Raw genomic sequence first — 16,572 nt, 5'->3', positions numbered from 1 at the left:
CACTTGCCTGGAGGGGCATCCCAAATCTAACCTGGCCAGAGCGGCGACGGGTGGAAGGGGTGGAGAGAAGAGAAAGCACGAATTGTAGCAAAAAGCTCCAGCGGGCGTTCCCTTGGCTTGCTGGAGGACAAAAAAGAGAAGCCTGTCCACTTCATCTCCACTTTAATGAAAAAGCCAGAATCCTTTAAGAATGTTTTCCAGTCCCAGTGAAAGTGGTAAAAAAAAAAAAAAAAAAAAACCCTGAAACCACAGTCTGCAAAAGAATCCGAAATAATTTGTGCAAGACGAAATGTCAAACTTCAAACTCTTTGAACACCAGCTTGTTTAGACTCTTCCTGATGTTCCAAGACCACAGCCCCAGTAACTCACGTGCTAGGATTGTACTAGCGGCTCTATTTACAAACTCTGACCAGCTTCTGCCCAGACCGCCCTCACAGACTACATAGCCCTGCTAAGTCTCCACTTTGACACACGTCTGAGACAGAAGAGGATGCTATCTTTGCTCAGAGAGTTTAAACCAGCTTTCCATGATCAACAGACTTCTCTCGGGGTGTGGTGTGTATGCGGAGGAGACTTCGACAGCTTAAAAATACAAAACGGGGCCGGGCGCGGCGGCTCACGCCTGTGATCCCAGCACTTTGGGAGGCTGAGGCAGGAGGATCACAAGGTCAGGAAATCGAGATCGTCCTGGCCAACATGGTGAAACCCCGTTTCTACTAAAATACAAAAAATTAGCCAGGCGTGGTGGCGGGCGCCTGTAGTCCCAGCTATTCAGGAGGAATCGCTTGAACCCGGGAGGCGGAGATTGTAGTGAGCCGAGGTGGTGCCACTGCACTTCAGCCTGGCAACAGAGCAAGACTCCATCTAAAAGAAAAAAAAAGAAAAGAAAGAAAGAAAGAAAGAAAGAAAGAAAGAAAGAAAGAAAGAAAGAAAGAAAGAAAGAAAGAAAGAAAAGAAAAAAAAAAGGGCTATATTTGCAGGACTAATTTCGAGGCCATTCTGAGCTCAGGCGATCCTCCCGCCTTGACTTACCCAAAGTATTGGGATTGCAGGCATGAGCCACCGCGGCGCATGGCCCGTTTTTATCTTTATTTATGTATGGGGGAAACATGGAGGCTGGTATGTGTGGGGCAACATCTCACAAATACAGACTCTTAAAATCAAGAGCATGAAAAGGAATATACGGAAGAGAAGTGTCTCAGATTACACAAAGCATCTTTCTTGACAGGGAGTCGAAAGCAGGTCGCAGCGAGGCAAACGCGGAATCCTAACCACTAAATATCCCAGTAACGTCAGAGTGAATCAGATAGGTTTTGACGCTCACACACGCCTGGGGTCATCCTGCGGTCTCACCCCGGTTTCGGCAAACCATGCTGTTCCCTCCAGCACAGCAAGTTTCCGACACAGGGGCAGGCCGTCTGGTAAACAGAAAGTGCCTAATATGTGCTGCCCGTGGGCGTGTGGGTTACAGCAAAGGATCATGCATGCAGAGCCCGCGGTGCTGGCCTGAAGGAACTGGTCCGCAGGGACCCGCCTCTCATTCTTTCTCGGAGAGTTAGCGAGGGTTGTGAGAACTCTGCTCCGGGGCTTCCGCACAACGATCAAAGACCACCCAGTGCTCTAGCCCACCGTTAACGAATCCGCTACCTACTAGATCTTGGTCCAGAGGATACCATTAAAGCGCTTAGGTAACACGGCTTGCCTTACCCTTTCCAAAAGGAACTCCGCCCAACGTGGGGCTCGAACCCACGACCCTGAGATTAAGAGTCTCATGCTCTACCGACTGAGCTAGCCGGGCAGCTCGTCCAGCATTATAATTTTGTCTCTGAAGACGGAGGTTGCCCGCAGAGGTGTAGGCACGTTTCCACTCTACAAGTACTAAGAAGCGCCTGTGCCTGGCTCTGTTCTAGGCACTAGGGCCGAGGATCTGAAATCTACGGATTCCTTTACATGTGATGGCTGCATAGGCTTCAGAAGGCAAGAGCAAGAGATTAGGTGAGGTGTAAAACCTGAATTTACACTGCGAGAATTTATTAAGGACGTGGTATGAGTTCGTGTTCCTGCGAAGCGCAGGGACACACACACATGTCCTTCCAGCCAGGTGAGGCTGGCCTCGGGAGATAAATTCTACTGAACAGGCCAAAAAGAGTGTTTCCGCCCGGTTTCGAACCGGGGACCTTTCGCGTGTGAGGCGAACGTGATAACCACTACACTACGGAAACCGTCTGAGTTACCGTTACTCCAGCATCGTCCTGAAGATGCACGTGGCTGCGAAGGCCAGGAAGGCGCTAGGCCCTCGCCCTCATGGGACAGACCCAGGGACCCCTGCCGCGGCCGGCTGGGCGGTGTCCAGGTTCTGGAGCCGGACTTGTCTACCACAGCCGGGTCCGCAGCTCCTGTAATGGCCGAGCATAGTTCACCCAAGAGTGTTCGTGGGTTTTGGCGTGTTTGATCTGACATCCTCAGAGGCCTGACCGGACCCCCCTAGGAAGCACGACGTCCCCCTGGAGTTTTCCCGCGAGCCGCCTCGAGAGCGGGGTAAGTAGGTCCTGCAGGCCCAGCCCTGGCGTCACGCCGTGTCTGGCACTCACTGGAGATTCTGTACATAAATCATGGCCTCGTCATTTTCCTCGCATCAAACAACATTTATTTGTTTTTTATTATGTATCGACATCAAATCTCTATAAAAGTAAATTTTAAAGAGCTATTTAAGCACCAAGTATTATTTCTACCGCTCAAAGCATCTATTTTTGCGGAGATGCTGTGAGAATGTAGATGTAATGATTCGTCACCACTTCTTTACTGCTGGGCAGTTAGGGGAGTTCATCTAAACCATGAGACTGTGTCCGGTTGGCAGTTTCCACCTTGGATGCGGAACGCCGACTACAGTTGGGGAAGGGTTGGGCGTCTGCGGCCGGATCGGCGAAGCGCTTTCTCAGGCCCCGCCCCCGGTCCGAGCCGTACAACCCTCTGAGTCCTCCACAACAAAGTCTTCTGCCTAGAAGGGCCGGAAGTACTTCAGGGCGCTCCGCGGACCCACCCCCTCGCTTCCGGCATCGGCGGTGCGGCGTACCGGCTGCAGTCGGCTGTGTTGGGAGGGTAGGATGGCGCCTGGCCGATGCGGTCATAGCACCGAAAGCAGACGGCCACCAAGCGCTCCCCCCACCCCCCGAAGTTTCTCCCCAGCGGCGGGGGATGGGGGTAGGCGGTTCCTCTGTTCTTTCTGCGTTCGCCGCGGTCCCGCACCACAGAGACGTGGGCCTCCACCGTCCTAGCCCTACCGCCCTGTTCTGTAGTGCGGGCTAGAGCGTCTCCTCGCCATTTCCTGTCGCCCTGGGGCCCCGCGGGGGAAAAAGGGGGAGTAGCACGACAGCGGAGGGAAGTCGAGAGCTTAGGTGGTGTGTAGACGCCGGAAGTATTGGGAAGGAGGCCGGAAGCTAGGGGCGGGGCCAGGAAGTGAGGAGGGGCGGGGGTTTATGAGGAGTCCAAGGGAGCATAGGGGCAGATTTGCACTCAGAGCCACCTGAGGTACTTGGCGGTGGTGCCCAGCACTGTCCCCTCCCCTCGCAGAGACACGGTTGTCGTTTGGGAGTAGGGAACACTTGTGGCGGGGTGGGTTGGCGAGAGGACATCTCTCTGGCTGCCCTTGGGGCGAGGTGTGGAGGGGCAGGGCTGGGGGTGGAGCCGGGTCGCCAGGGCGTCGGTGGGGAAGACCCCCGCCCCTCGCCCCCCCATCGCACCTCTACACTGGCTGGCTGGACACTAAGATGGCTGCCGTTGCCATGACACCCAACCCTGTGCAGACCCTTCAGGAGGAGGCGGTGTGCGCCATCTGCCTCGATTACTTCACGGACCCCGTGTCCATCGGCTGCGGGCACAACTTCTGCCGAGTTTGTGTAACCCAGTTGTGGGGTGGGGAGGATGAGGAGGACAGAGATGAGTTAGATCGGGAGGAGGAGGAGGAGGACGGAGAGGAGGAGGAAGTGGAGGCTGTGGGGGCTGGCGCGGGGTGGGACACCCCCATGCGGGATGAAGACTACGAGGGTGACATGGAGGAGGAGGTGGAGGAGGAAGAAGAGGGTGTGTTCTGGACCAGTGGCATGAGCAGGTCCAGCTGGGACAACGTGGACTATGTGTGGGAGGAGGAGGACGAAGAGGAAGACCTGGACTACTACCTGGGGGACATGGAGGAGGACCTGAGGGGGGAGGATGAGGAGGACGAGGAGGAAGTGCTGGAGGAGGATGAGGAAGAGGATCTAGACCCCGTCACGCCACTGCCCCCGCCTCCAGCCCCTCGGAGGTGCTTCACATGCCCCCAGTGCCGAAAGAGCTTTCCTCGGCGGAGCTTCCGCCCCAACCTGCAGCTGGCCAATATGGTCCAGGTGATTCGGCAGATGCACCCAACCCCTGGTCGAGGGAGCCGTGTGAGCGATCAGGGCATCTGTCCCAAACACCAAGAAGCCCTGAAGCTCTTCTGCGAGGTAGACGAAGAGGCCATCTGTGTGGTGTGCCGAGAATCCAGGAGCCACAAACAGCACAGCGTGGTGCCATTGGAGGAGGTGGTGCAGGAGTACAAGGTGAGCGAAGTACCGAGAGAAGATGGGAGTTTAGTCGGGGGCGGAGAGGAAGTAAGGGGAGCTGAGGAAAGGAAACATCTCTTCGCCCATCAAAGAACCTCATGGTATTGATGAGCTGAGTTTGCTTGTCCAAGCACTTACTGCCAGCAGGATGGGTTAGAATGAGAAGGATTCTGTACACAGAGCAGATGCAGTGAAGACGACCAGTCTTCATTTGCTTTGATGGCTTCCTCAAAGCAAATAGAGCAAAGCCGGTGATGCCAGATCAGGTCTCTAGAACTTGACCAGCAGTCTGGCTTTCTTTCTGGTGAGTCTTAAGTCTGTCCTTGACGGAGACACCTAGAGATGGAAAGAACTGGGGGCTTCAAAGGACAAGGAAAGGCTCAGAAGCAGGAACACAGAGATAACCGCTAGTGTCAGTGTCAGACCCAAATGCCCTGCCCTTGCCTCCCAGTGGGTTCCCCACCCACCACGATGTGGTTTGGTTCTGCCTTCAAGGACTTTTGTTGGCTCTGTGTCACTCTTATGTACTGACTAGAAAAGAGCTTTTCAGTCAGAAGACCTGGCTCTGCAAGTTGCACTGTCAAATCTTGTTTAAGTCTCTGTGTGTCTTTGAACTTTAATTTATCCGGGATTGATAGTTAATATTCTCTGGACATTTGTATGTATACCAGGCACTGTACTAGGCACTTTTCATGGACCGTCTCTTTAAAACCCAAACAACACTGTGAGTTTGATATGTTTTCCATTCCCATTTTATAGATTGGGAAAGAGAGTCAGAGAGGCTTTAAGTACCATACAGAGGACCACAGAGCTTCAGTAATAATTGACTTAGTTATTTGCTGACCCTTCCCCTGGTGTATACTGACACCACCACCACCATTTGGATGTCTGTTGTTTGACTTTTCTGATGTGACTTTCTTGGAGTCTGATTCTAGTTTGACAAATATCTTGCCCCTACTTCTCATTTTGACTTTTCTTTGGACATAGGTAAAGGAGATTTGTCTGCAAGGCAGCCAGCACAAATAGCACTACTTAGTGAAGGCCTGGATGGGTTTGGAGCACTGGGACCAGGAGGAGGAGAGGGTAGCCTCTGTGTGGTCTGCTCAGAGCTTTTTTGTTTTATGACTCATGTTTTCACACCTGATTTCCTGCCATAACTTCATTTAGGTACTGTTTTTGTTACCCCAATTTTAGAGTAATATGTGTAGGACTTCTCAGCCCTGAGTGGTACAGCTAGACAAACCTACATTACTTCATCACAAGTAACTATTCCTTCTACAGAGTGATTTTTTTTTTTTAATTTTTTGAGACAGAGTCTCACTGTGTTGCCCAGGGTGAAGTGCAGTAGCATGATCTCGGCTCACTGCAACCTTCACCTCCCGGGTTCAAGTGATTCTCCTGCTTCAACCTCCTGAGTATCTGGGATTACAGGTGCCACCACACCCGGCTGATTTTTGTATTTTTAGTAGAGATGGAGTTTCGCCATGTTGGCCAGGCTGGTCTGAATTTCCTGACTGCAGGTGATCCGACCGCCTTGGCCTCCCAAAGTGCTGGGATTACAGACATGAGCCACCATGCCTGGCTACACGATGATTGTTTCACCTGCCTGATTGTTGGAATACTAGGGGAGGTTTTGAAAAATACAGTGGGTCCTTCCACTAGAGTTTGTGAATCAGTGAGTAGGAGAAAATCTTTAAAAAGCCCAGTCTAGCATGGGGATCACTGCGTTGGTAATGTTGCCTAGCTATTGGGCCCTACATTTTTAGCAGAGATTGTGAGCTCCTGTTGTCCTTTCTTTTTATCTTCTCAGTTCCTAATTAACCATAGTCATCATATCATGTGTGGTCACTTTGTGACCAGGAACCCAGGCCAGACTGTCCATGGGCATTCCACCCCTTCTCTTTCACCTCCCCCTGTAGGACTGCTCCAAAGAGCTTCTGAAACTGGATTTTAATTTGCATTAGCCAAATCTGTTCAATGCCAGCTGCCTGAAAATCCCATATTAGGTCCTGAAGTAGGTGAGGAATTAAAAAAAGTCATAATCTCTTTGCTTTTTCTTTTATTTATTTATTTTTTGAGACAGAGTTTCGCTCTTGTTGCCCAGGCTGGAGTGCAGTGGCACGATCTTGGCTCACCACAACCTCTGCCCTGCGGGTTCAAGCGATTCTCCTGCCTCAGCCTCCTGAGTAGCTGGGATTACAGGCATGTGCCACCACACTGGCTAAGTTTTTGTATTTTTAGTAGAGAAGGGGTTTCTCCATGTTAATCAGACTGATCTCGAACTTCTGACCTCAGGTGATCTGCCTGCCTTGGCCTCCCAAAGTGCTGGGATTGCAGGCGTGAGCCACTGTGTCTGGCCATACTCTCTTTTCTTCATCTGTTTACTGGGTTCTGCAATTTGGGAGGCCATATACACATACTTAATCTGACGTTTAGTGATGAGTAAATGTAAATACATAGTTTTATTGTATAGAACTAATTTGAGTGATTCGCTTTCTGACTTAATAGGCTATTTTACAAGTGGGTCATTTTTTCTTTATTTTATTTTATTTTTTTTGAGATGGAGTCTTGCTCTGTTGCCCAGGCTGGAGTGCAGTGGCATGATCTCGGCTCACTGCAAGCTCCGCCTCCCGGGTTCACGCCATTCTCCTGCCTCAGCCTCCCGAGTAGCTGGAACTACAGGTGCCCGCCACCACGCCCGGCTACCTTTTTCGTATTTTTAGTAGAGACAGGGTTTCACTGTGTTAGCCAGGATGGTCTCGATCTCCTGACCTCGTGATCTGCCTGCCCTGGCCTCCCAAAGTGCTGGGATTACCGGCGTGAGCCACCGCGCCCGGCCACAAGTGGGTCATTTATTCTTTTCAGATATGTACATGCAGTAACCAACAGTAGCTTGGCATAATGTTGTTTTGTAAAATTTTTTTCATTGAATAGATAATAACACACAATGATATGTAAGTATGGTTCCTGAACAGTTACATGTTTGTTTTGTTTTGTTTTTAGACAGGGTCTCTCTCTGTAGCCAGGCTAGAATGCAGTGGCACAATCATAGCTCACTGCATCCTTGACATTCTGGGCTCAGGTGATCCTGAGTAGTAGCTGGGACTGGAGGTGTGTGTGCCATCGTGCCCAGCTGGGGTTTTTTTTTTTTTTTGTAGAGACAAGGTCTTGCTGTGTTGCTCAGGCTGGTCTTAAACTACTGGCCTCAAGCAGTCTTCCCATTTTGGCCACTCGAAGTGCTGGGATTTCTTTTCTTGATATGTTTACTGGGCTCTGGAATTTGGGGGGCCGTATACACATATTTAATCTGACATTAAGTGATGAGTATGTACATACAGTACCTACTCATAACCGTCTGGCTGACAGTTAAATGTTTTGAAAATTGGCCGGGCGCGGTGGCTCATGCCTGTAATCCCAGCACTTTGGGAGGCCAAGGCAGGCAGATCATGAGGTCAAGAGATCGAGACCTTCCTGGCTAACATGGCGAAACCCCATCTCTACTAAAAATACAAAAAATTAGCCGGGCGAGGTGGCGGGCGCCTGTAGACCCAGCTACTCGGGAGGCTGAGGCAGGAGAATGGTGTGAACCCGGGAGGCGGAACTTGCAGTGAGCCGAGATCACACCGCTTCACTCCAGCCTGGGTGACAGAGCAAGACTCCGTCTCAAAAAAAAAAAAAAAAAAAGTTTTGAAAATTTCTCTTATAACTGGCTGGGTGTGGTGGCTCACGCCTGTAGTCCTAGCACTTTGGAAGGCCCAGGCAGGTGGATCACTTGAAGTCAGGAGTTCAAGACCAGCCCAGCCAACATAGTGAAATTCCGTCTCTACTAAAAATACAAAATTAGCCGGCATGGTGGTGGGCGCCTGTAATCACAGCTACTCAGGAGGCTGGAGCAAGAGAATCGCTTGAACCTGGGAGGCAGAGGTTGCAGTGAGTCAAGACTGTGCTACTGCATTCCAGCCTGGGCGACACAGTGAGACACTGTCTCAGAAACAAAAGAAAATATATCTGAAATAGTACTCTATTTGAATTTGTGCTTACTAATTTTTGTTTTGGTCAGCAATTTAGGAGCCGGGCGCAGTGGCTCACACCTGTAGTCCTAGCACTCTGGGAGGCTGAGGCAGGCAGATCACTTGAGGCCAGGAGTTCAAGACTAGCCTGGCCAACATGGTGAAACCCCGTCTCTACTAAAAATACAAAAATGACAGGCGTGGTGGCGGGCGCCTTTAATCTCAGCTACTTGGGAGGCTGAGGCAGGAGAATCACTTGAACCCAGGAGGTGGATGTTGCAGTGAGCTGAGATGGCGCCGCTGCACTCCAGTCTAGGCGACAGAGCAAGACTCTGTCTCAAAAATAAATAAATAAAAAAAGAAAAACACTAAATGGTAAATTTAAGCATTATAAATTCTGAATTAATGGAGAAATTATAGACTACTGTAGAAAAGTAGAAAGTTAGAAGGCCGAATTTTGTGTAGTTCATGCTATTTTCATGAGTTGACTATATAATTCCATTATGACTAATTTTGTCTACAACCGTTTGTCCTGTGCAACAACTGCCGTTTGCACTCTGGCTTGGTAAACTCTTTAGCTCAGGTCATCATCAGGATGTCACTGGCAGCTGAAGGTATAGGGAGCAAATATTAGATCACATTTACTGATCTTTCGCTACATGCCAGGCACTGCACTAGTGTGCTGTCCATGAGGTCCATTCTCTTCTTCTTTGAAGCTGAGGAAACTGAAAGCATGGCTTGCCTGAGGTCACTTCACTTCACTCTGGTCCTGATTGGAGTCTAGGCTTGAGCCCTCCTACCCTATATTATCTCTCAAAGAAAAGGAGACAGAAAGGCTAGAAGAAGACATAAAAAAGGAAACAGCAAATAGGTAGGGCTTATTCTACTCATTCTGGGCTAACAGCCCTTTAAAGAAAAATATTTGGCTACAAATTGTAGAAACACAGAGCTCATGTGCCTATCGGCTGTAATGGTTATAACCTTTGGAAGGCGGTTTTGGTTTTGTTTCCTGTTTAGCAAGTGATTGAGCAGGAGAGAAAGCAGATGAGCAGAAAGAAGCAAAGAAGTTGAAATAAGTAAAGTGTGGGCAGGGATTCCACAGTGTCTTGGAGGAGGCACACCTGTCAATTATTGGTGCCCTGGGAAGTAATGTATTAGATATTTCTTGGGATCACAGAGGAAGTTGGGGGTGGGGAGGATCAGGGCCGTTTTCAGGGAGCTGTTTTAAGGGAAGAATACCTTGGGCCAAGTGGAGAAAGGCACTCCCAGACAGAGGGAACAGCATGGAATTATACTCAGGAAATGGCAAGTGATGTTATGTGGTCAAACCTCTTAAGAGTCTGTGTGGAAGGCGTTGAGTGTAGAGGTGAGGCTAGAAGTGTGGGGTCAATGTTTTGGAAGTGGTGGTGACCCATGGAAGGGTTTTAGCGTAGGCACAAAGTCATCAGAAAAGTATTTAGAGATCTGGGGAAGATTGCCTGTGAAGGGGAAAGGGACCAAAGGTAAGAGCACTCCTGGGAAGACTGTGGTGCGGGGCTCAAGCCACTTCCCCCTCAGGTGTGAGTGTGGGGGCTGTCTAGTCTTGAGGCTCCTACCTTTAGAGAATACATGCAGGGCTGGCCGGGCACAGTGGCTCATCCCTGTAATCTCAGCACTTTGGGAGACCAAGGTGGGCAGATCACGAGGTCAGGAGATTGAGACCATACTGGCTAACATGGTGAGGTGAAACCCCGTCTCTACTAAAAATAAAAGAATGAGCCAGGCGTGGTGGCGGGCACCTGTAGTACCAGCTACTAGGAAGACTGAGGCAGGAGAATCGCTTGAATCCGGGAGGTGGAGGTTGCAGTGAGCCAAGATCGTGCCACTGTACCCCAGCCTGAGCGACAGAGTGAGACTCTGTCTCAAAAAAAAAAATGGGCTTCTGCAAACGTGCACAGAGGGATTGGAGGCTTTTGTCATCATCTGAAAGAAGAAAGTGGAGGAAGGAGTATAATACTCATTTGACAGCCATTTTTGGGGGTAGGGATAAGGCTTTGACCCATCTTGCTATAGGGAGGATTGCAGAGGTAGGTTCTGAAGGGCAGGTGCCTCTACCAGCCCCCACTTTTCTTTTTCTGTTTCCTCAGGCCAAACTGCAGGGGCACGTGGAGCCGCTGAGGAAGCACCTGGAGGCTGTGCAGAAGATGAAAGCCAAGGAGGAGAGGCGAGTGACGGAACTGAAGGTGGGTGAATGTCCTCGATGGGCTGATGGTTACCGTAGTCGAGGCAAGGACGGGGAGGCTCCCCACTCTCAGGTGGTGACTCGGTCCCCTGAGGAGGGACAGCCAAGGCCTGGGAGAGGGCTGGATGCTTTCCCTAGGTGCTGAGGAGAGGGGGCCTTAGAGAATCAGGAGGCATGTTCATTCCTGGTTCCAAAATGGAGTGGAAACTGAGGCCTGGATTGGAGGGCCTAGGTGCCTGGCCCAAGGCTGCAGAACAGGCTTTCTACCCAAACACCAGAGCCTGAAGGGGGCAAAGCAAAACCCACGTAGCAGCCATCAGAGAAGCTGCTGGCCCCAGGATCCATGCAGGCAGTGGGCAGAGCAGCCCTGAGCAGGAGGCGGACACTGCCCTAGGACACTTCCTCTGTCCTGCAAGGGGGCCAGTGTGTTTAAGCTGGGGCAGGATTTAGTGTGTTAGCACTGCAGAGACCTAATATTTCCCAGTCCAGTGTTTTCTCAGCGCCCCCCCCCCCCCCCTTTTTTTCATTATTGCTCGCCCATCTCCAAGGAGTCTTTTAAGGTATTTTTTCCATTCCCCACCTCCGACCTGTTTTCATAACCGCAGCAGGCCCTGCTGGGATGGGCTGGCGCTGTGAGCTTCATACACTGAGCCAGGAGCTCTCCTTCTGTCCCTCTTCCCTCCTCCCTTCCCAGCCAGTGCCCAGGCCTTGCCACTACTGAGGGCCCATGCTCACCGCCACCTAAACATTAGGGACTCTGCTGTTGGCAACTGCTAGGCACTGAATGGTAAAGTCTCTTTGGGAGTAGGAAGTCATCCTGCCTCTGGCCAGCTGCCCAAGTTGATACTTTTGGGCTCTCCTGGGTATGGAGGTAACAGGATCTGTGTGCCCCTAGGATAGAGCGAAACTGACTGTGGCGGCTGTTTCCCTCCCGCATCTGGTCAGTTAGGACCCTCCTCTGGCCTGTTACGCACAGCGTCTCCAGCTGATGGTAACTGTGTGAAAACTGCCCACCACCCAGGATGGCCCATCCCTGGCAAATAGGGTGGGAATGGGCAGGAGTTTTTTATGTTACAGGATATCAAGTACCTACATAATATCCTTGGTTGTTGCCTCTTAGCCCACAAAGCATAAAAATATTTACTATCTGGACCTTTACAGAAAAAGTTTTTAAGAGTTCTGATCTAGGGCTTTTGGGTGACTTTCTTAAGGTCACTGTGTTTAATGGTTTCGGGACCCTAGCTTTATGTCTTGATTTTTGAATTCTTTTATTTATTCATTTCAAAAAATTTTTACCAAGTGCCTCCTCTGGTTGGCGCTATGTCAAGGTCCGAGGACACTGTGGCAAACAAAGACATTCCTAGTCCCTGCCAACCGGAGCTTATGGTATAGTGGGGGAAAGATGTTAAAAGATATGTCATTTAAACACAACATTTCAGTATCGTATGTGCCACAGAGAGATACAGGGAATTTGTGGGGATGGTCCTGATTTAGATCTGGAGAGGAGGGAAGGCTTCTTTGGGAATATTTAAGGTTGGACCTGAAGGATGAGTCAAGGTATGTAGGCCAGGTGGAGAGGAGCGTTCCAGGCAGAGGTTAGTGTTTGGGGCCGCTGTGCTGGGTGGGAGGGGTGGTGTCTGGTAAGGCTGAGAAGTAAGGCCGGTAGGAGATGAGCCTCTTTCCAGGACTTCCTTGGACTTGGGGAGTATAGGGCTCCTTTGCCTTGTGTTGAGAAGTGGTAGTTGCAAAACTGGAGGTTATCTTCCTGTGTGTTGGGGTGGTATTTGTCATCCCCTTTGCACCATTCCAGAGCCAGATGAAGTCAGAGCTGGCAGCGGTGGCCTCCGAGTTTGGGCGGCTGACGCGGTTTCTGGCTGAAGAGCAGGCAGGGCTGGAACGGCGTCTCCGAGAGATGCATGAAGCCCAGCTGGGGCGTGCGGGAGCCGCGGCCAGTCGCCTTGCAGAGCAGGCTGCCCAGCTCAGCCGCCTGCTGGCCGAGGCCCAGGAGCGGAGCCAGCAGGGGGGTCTCCGGCTGCTCCAGGTGAGCAATGTCCCCTCCCTGTTCCCCCAGCACTCCGTGTTGGCTGTCAGGCAGTGCTTACCAAACACCTGTCCAGAGCTGCCTCTTTTCTCACTGGGAGGAACCCACAATGATTGAACCTGAAGACCAAAAACATGTTTTAAAGCTGGAAACAGTTAATGTCGAATGTGGTATGTGTGACGATTATACCAGTGAAAAGCATGAAGATTCGGTTGTAGGAGAGGTTTAAATGACAGTTGAGGAAAGGCTTTTTGACAGTGACATCCTAAAAAAGGTGAGCAAGTCATATTGTGGAAATGACAGGATTGGTGGGCTCACAGCAGGAGAGGCAAGTTAGGCATGGCGAGGCATGGGGTGTTTGAAATGGATGTGTGTTCATTGAGGGCCGTGAGCGTGCTGTTTCTTCCTTCCTGCTTAGGCTCAGTCTCTGACTGGAGATCGGGAAAGCTGTCCCCGTGCAGCTGACGCTCTCTTTATCTCTTTCTCCCTCTCCCTCTTTTTGTTTCTCTCATTCCCAGGACATCAAGGAGACTTTCAATAGGTGTGTTCCCGCTCTTTGCCCTTTGTGACCCGGTGGCATCTGGTTCCCGTCCCTGCTTCTCTTGGGTATCCCTCTCCTCTCCTTCCTTCCCCAGGACCTGAGTTTCCATCTCCTGGACCCTCCTCTCCTTCCCCTCAGCTTTTGCTCTTCCCTCTGGGAATATCATGGTCCCACCCCCTGCCCCGTCCCCTTCCTCCAGGTGTGAAGAGGTACAGCTGCAGCCCCCAGAGGTCTGGTCCCCTGACCCGTGCCAACCCCATAGCCATGACTTCCTGACAGATGCCATCGTGAGGAAAATGAGCCGGATGTTCTGTCAGGCTGCGAGAGGTAGGGAGGTCACCTCCACAACCTTCCTTTGCCTTTCCCTTCACAGACCTGAGACTGGGTCCTGAGAGAAGTTGGGTCCCAGGGAAAGTGTAGGGGTTGAGATGGAGCAGGATACAGGCAGCCACTCAGGTTGAGGTTTCAAGCCATTAACAGGTAGTCCTAGTCCAGGCAGGCCTGGAGGGTGGGGGTGGGGTAGAGTGCCAAGAAGAACCAGGCTAGGGGAAGACCTGTCAGGTGTCTGAGGATCAAGAGGAGAGAGATGGAGCCTGTAGGAAGCTGAGGCTGGCCTCTGGGATGGTGTGGGGAGCTGAATTCAGGGAGGAAGCGGGCAGGAAAGGCCCAGTCTGTGGAGCTGGCTGCTGACAGGGGAACAGCCATTCCAGCCCTGGCGTATTTGTCCTCCCTCCTCCCAAGTGGACCTGACGCTGGACCCTGACACAGCTCACCCGGCCCTGATGCTGTCCCCTGACCGCCGGGGGGTCCGCCTGGCAGAACGGCGGCAGGAGGTTGCTGACCATCCCAAGCGCTTCTCGGCCGACTGCTGCGTACTAGGGGCCCAGGGCTTCCGCTCTGGCCGGCACTACTGGGAGGTAGAGGTGGGCGGGCGGCGGGGCTGGGCGGTGGGCGCTGCCCGTGAATCCACCCATCATAAGGAAAAGGTGGGCCCTGGGGGTTCCTCCGTGGGCAGCGGGGATGCCAGCTCCTCACGCCACCACCATCGCCGCCGCCGGCTCCACCTGCCCCAGCAGCCTCTGCTCCAGCGGGAGGTGTGGTGCGTGGGCACCAACGGCAAACGCTACCAGGCCCAGAGCTCGACAGAACAGACGCTGCTGAGCCCCAGTGAGAAGCCACGGCGCTTTGGCGTGTACCTGGACTATGAAGCGGGGCGCCTGGGCTTCTACAACGCAGAGACTCTGGCCCACGTGCACACCTTCTCGGCTGCCTTCCTGGGCGAGCGTGTCTTTCCTTTCTTCCGGGTGCTCTCCAAGGGCACCCGCATCAAGCTCTGCCCTTGATTATCCTGCCACCCGCGGGGGCCCCTCTGGTCAGCACTTGGGGGGCGGGTGGTGGAGGGTGGCCCGTAAGTTTGAGGGGCTCAAAGGCTCTTCCCACTGTTTGTCACTGTGTTGCTTCCCACTCCCCCTTGACCCCAGGCCCCTGCTTCTCCCTCTAGGAGCCTAAAGAACCCTCCTGGCCTCCAGCCCGGCCTTCTCTCACCTACTATGTCTGTCCAGCAGGTCTGCATGGGTCCCTGATAATGAGAACAGCTGCCTGGTCTTCTCTCCCAGTCTGCCTAGCCCAGCCCTGGGACTGGAATTTGAGTAGGGGATGAGGGGAAATTGTAATTTCATTCCTTAACTTCCTTTTCCCCACCCCTGCTCTTCAACCTCTGTCAGTTCTGAGGCTGGAGGGTTTGGGCAAGACAACATCCCCATTCCAATTCCATCTGATGCAAATTTTAGCTGAGGGATTTGGAAGCCATTTGGGGAGGCAGGCTGGGCCAGAGGGTAGAGCTGGGTAATAAATGTCTATTCTTTTGGGGAGGAGGGATTCTAAACTTTCCTTCCATCCTCAATTTCTACCTCCATAGACCGGCCAGAATTTAGCTTCACTTGAGAGAGATCTGGAATGGTCGCCATGATTGAAACCACGCACCATTACATCGCCCAATAAATTATTTCTTCCCCCTTCCCCTTTCCAGCACTCAACTGAGGAGCAAAGCTCATCCCACCCCCACCCCTCCCAGGTCTGTTCACTGCCAGGCTCCTTTCCCTTGTTCAGTGGAGCTGGCTTTTCTCCCAGCCCTTCCATGCCTTTCATTCCATTTGGCAAGCCCTGAGGGGGAGCCTGGGGACGGGTTTGGGTCCCCAAGAGGAGAGCCTTGGGTATAATCTATTTTTCTAGTAACCCCTTGCCTTGTCACTTAACAGCTTTTGCCCTCTGCTTTGATGGCTGAGGTGAACTCATGTTCTTTGGGAAAAGGGAAGGTGTGCTGTGGAAATAAAATGTTTATTTGCTTCTCTTGTGAGGTCGTTCCTTTAGGTGAGGGTTTAACTCAGGATTTCCTTTCCAACCCCTGCAGTGAGAAGCCACACAACTGAGAACTGGTTAGCTGCAGTTAAAGGCATGTTTTGCAACTGTTGTCAGGCAGGCTCCTATTTCAACAGGGATATAGATCCTGCTCCCCATTTTAATCTCTTACCTGATTTACTAACTCTTCAGTCCACTTAGAGATGTTTGCCACTTCCTACCATTACTTTGAAGCTGTAGGACTGAGGTTCCCCTAAGAATCTCTATACTCACAGTTCACAAGCCCGGGTCCTAGGAACACTATTTCCATATATACATGCACTGAAGCCAGGAATGCCTCATCACCATTGAGGGGAGTAGAAAGTGGGTGCATATGGGCCTTCAATATGCTGTAGTTGCTTAGTCATCACAGAAAACTGCAAGGGCAGTGGGGTCTCAAGCCAAATTTTGAACCATTCCATCCCTGTACTGAGGTTTCTATTGGTAAGTGTAATTGTAGTTTAATGGCTCAGTTCTGGCCTTTCACAAGGCATCTAACCTCATAAACTGTGTGTGTGTGTGTGGGGCATTGAGTGACAGGTTATACTAACAGTTGAAATGTTTAGTAGGGCCAACTTTATGGTTATGTTTATGAATGCTTCCAGACCCACCACCCCAAAAGTTTGAACCTCTGAGGAATGCTAGTTGTGAGTTAAGTTCTGGTGAGAACTGCCTTGCAGAATTAAATACCCTTGACTTGCCTCAAAGACCATGTAGACTGCTAACATGAAGTTTAAATTTTCTGAATTATGTTCAAACCTTTAGGGGAATGAGGATTCATC

General features: G+C 51.4%; 1 protein-coding gene and 2 non-coding genes across 8 annotated transcripts; 1 reads left to right on the top strand and 2 right to left on the bottom strand.

Annotated features, from left to right (window-relative positions):
- Positions 1-1,725: 1,725 nt before the first annotated feature.
- Positions 1,726-1,798, bottom strand: TRNAK-CUU (transfer RNA lysine (anticodon CUU)). The gene has a single exon. It is a non-coding gene; the product is annotated as a tRNA-Lys (tRNA).
- Positions 1,799-2,149: 351 nt separating this feature from the next.
- Positions 2,150-2,222, bottom strand: TRNAV-CAC (transfer RNA valine (anticodon CAC)). Its single transcript has one exon. It is a non-coding gene; the product is annotated as a tRNA-Val (tRNA).
- Positions 2,223-3,035: 813 nt separating this feature from the next.
- On the top strand, positions 3,036-15,741 carry TRIM41 (tripartite motif containing 41). 6 transcript variants are annotated; one of them, XM_008015591.3, is made up of 8 exons: positions 3,037-4,577; positions 10,717-10,812; positions 12,622-12,852; positions 13,371-13,393; positions 13,593-13,720; positions 14,135-14,310; positions 14,895-14,958; positions 15,312-15,741. In XM_008015591.3, the coding sequence occupies exons 1-8, from the start codon at positions 3,768-3,770 to the stop codon at positions 15,335-15,337; spliced, it is 1,554 nt and encodes a 517-aa protein (XP_008013782.3). In that variant the 5' UTR covers positions 3,037-3,767; the 3' UTR covers positions 15,338-15,741. The 6 variants fall into 6 exon arrangements, 5 of the variants coding, with proteins under 5 accessions (XP_008013777.3, XP_008013782.3, XP_008013781.3 ...); XM_008015590.3 differs by having other exon boundaries at positions 14,135-14,316; XR_501865.3 differs by having other exon boundaries at positions 3,036-4,577; positions 14,135-14,958.
- Positions 15,742-16,572: the final 831 nt, after the last annotated feature.

The sequence above is a fragment of the Chlorocebus sabaeus genome, chromosome 23 (genome assembly GCF_047675955.1).
Source record: "Chlorocebus sabaeus isolate Y175 chromosome 23, mChlSab1.0.hap1, whole genome shotgun sequence".
NCBI classification, from domain to species: domain Eukaryota; kingdom Metazoa; phylum Chordata; class Mammalia; order Primates; family Cercopithecidae; genus Chlorocebus; species Chlorocebus sabaeus.
The sequence above is the reverse complement of the archived record's forward strand: the minus strand, read 5'-3'. Positions and strand labels throughout refer to the sequence as shown.

Bases quoted from the DNA above. Each gene is read 5' to 3' on its own strand.
- TRIM41 (XM_008015586.3), top strand. From the start codon at position 3,768: ATGGCTGCCGTTGCCATGACACCCAACCCTGTGCAGACCCTTCAGGAG. The intron at 4,578-10,716 runs GTGAGCGAAGTA...CTGTTTCCTCAG, and splicing joins AGGTGGTGCAGGAGTACAAG to GCCAAACTGCAGGGGCACGT. The intron at 13,394-13,592 runs GTGTGTTCCCGC...CCCTTCCTCCAG, and splicing joins ATCAAGGAGACTTTCAATAG to GTGTGAAGAGGTACAGCTGC.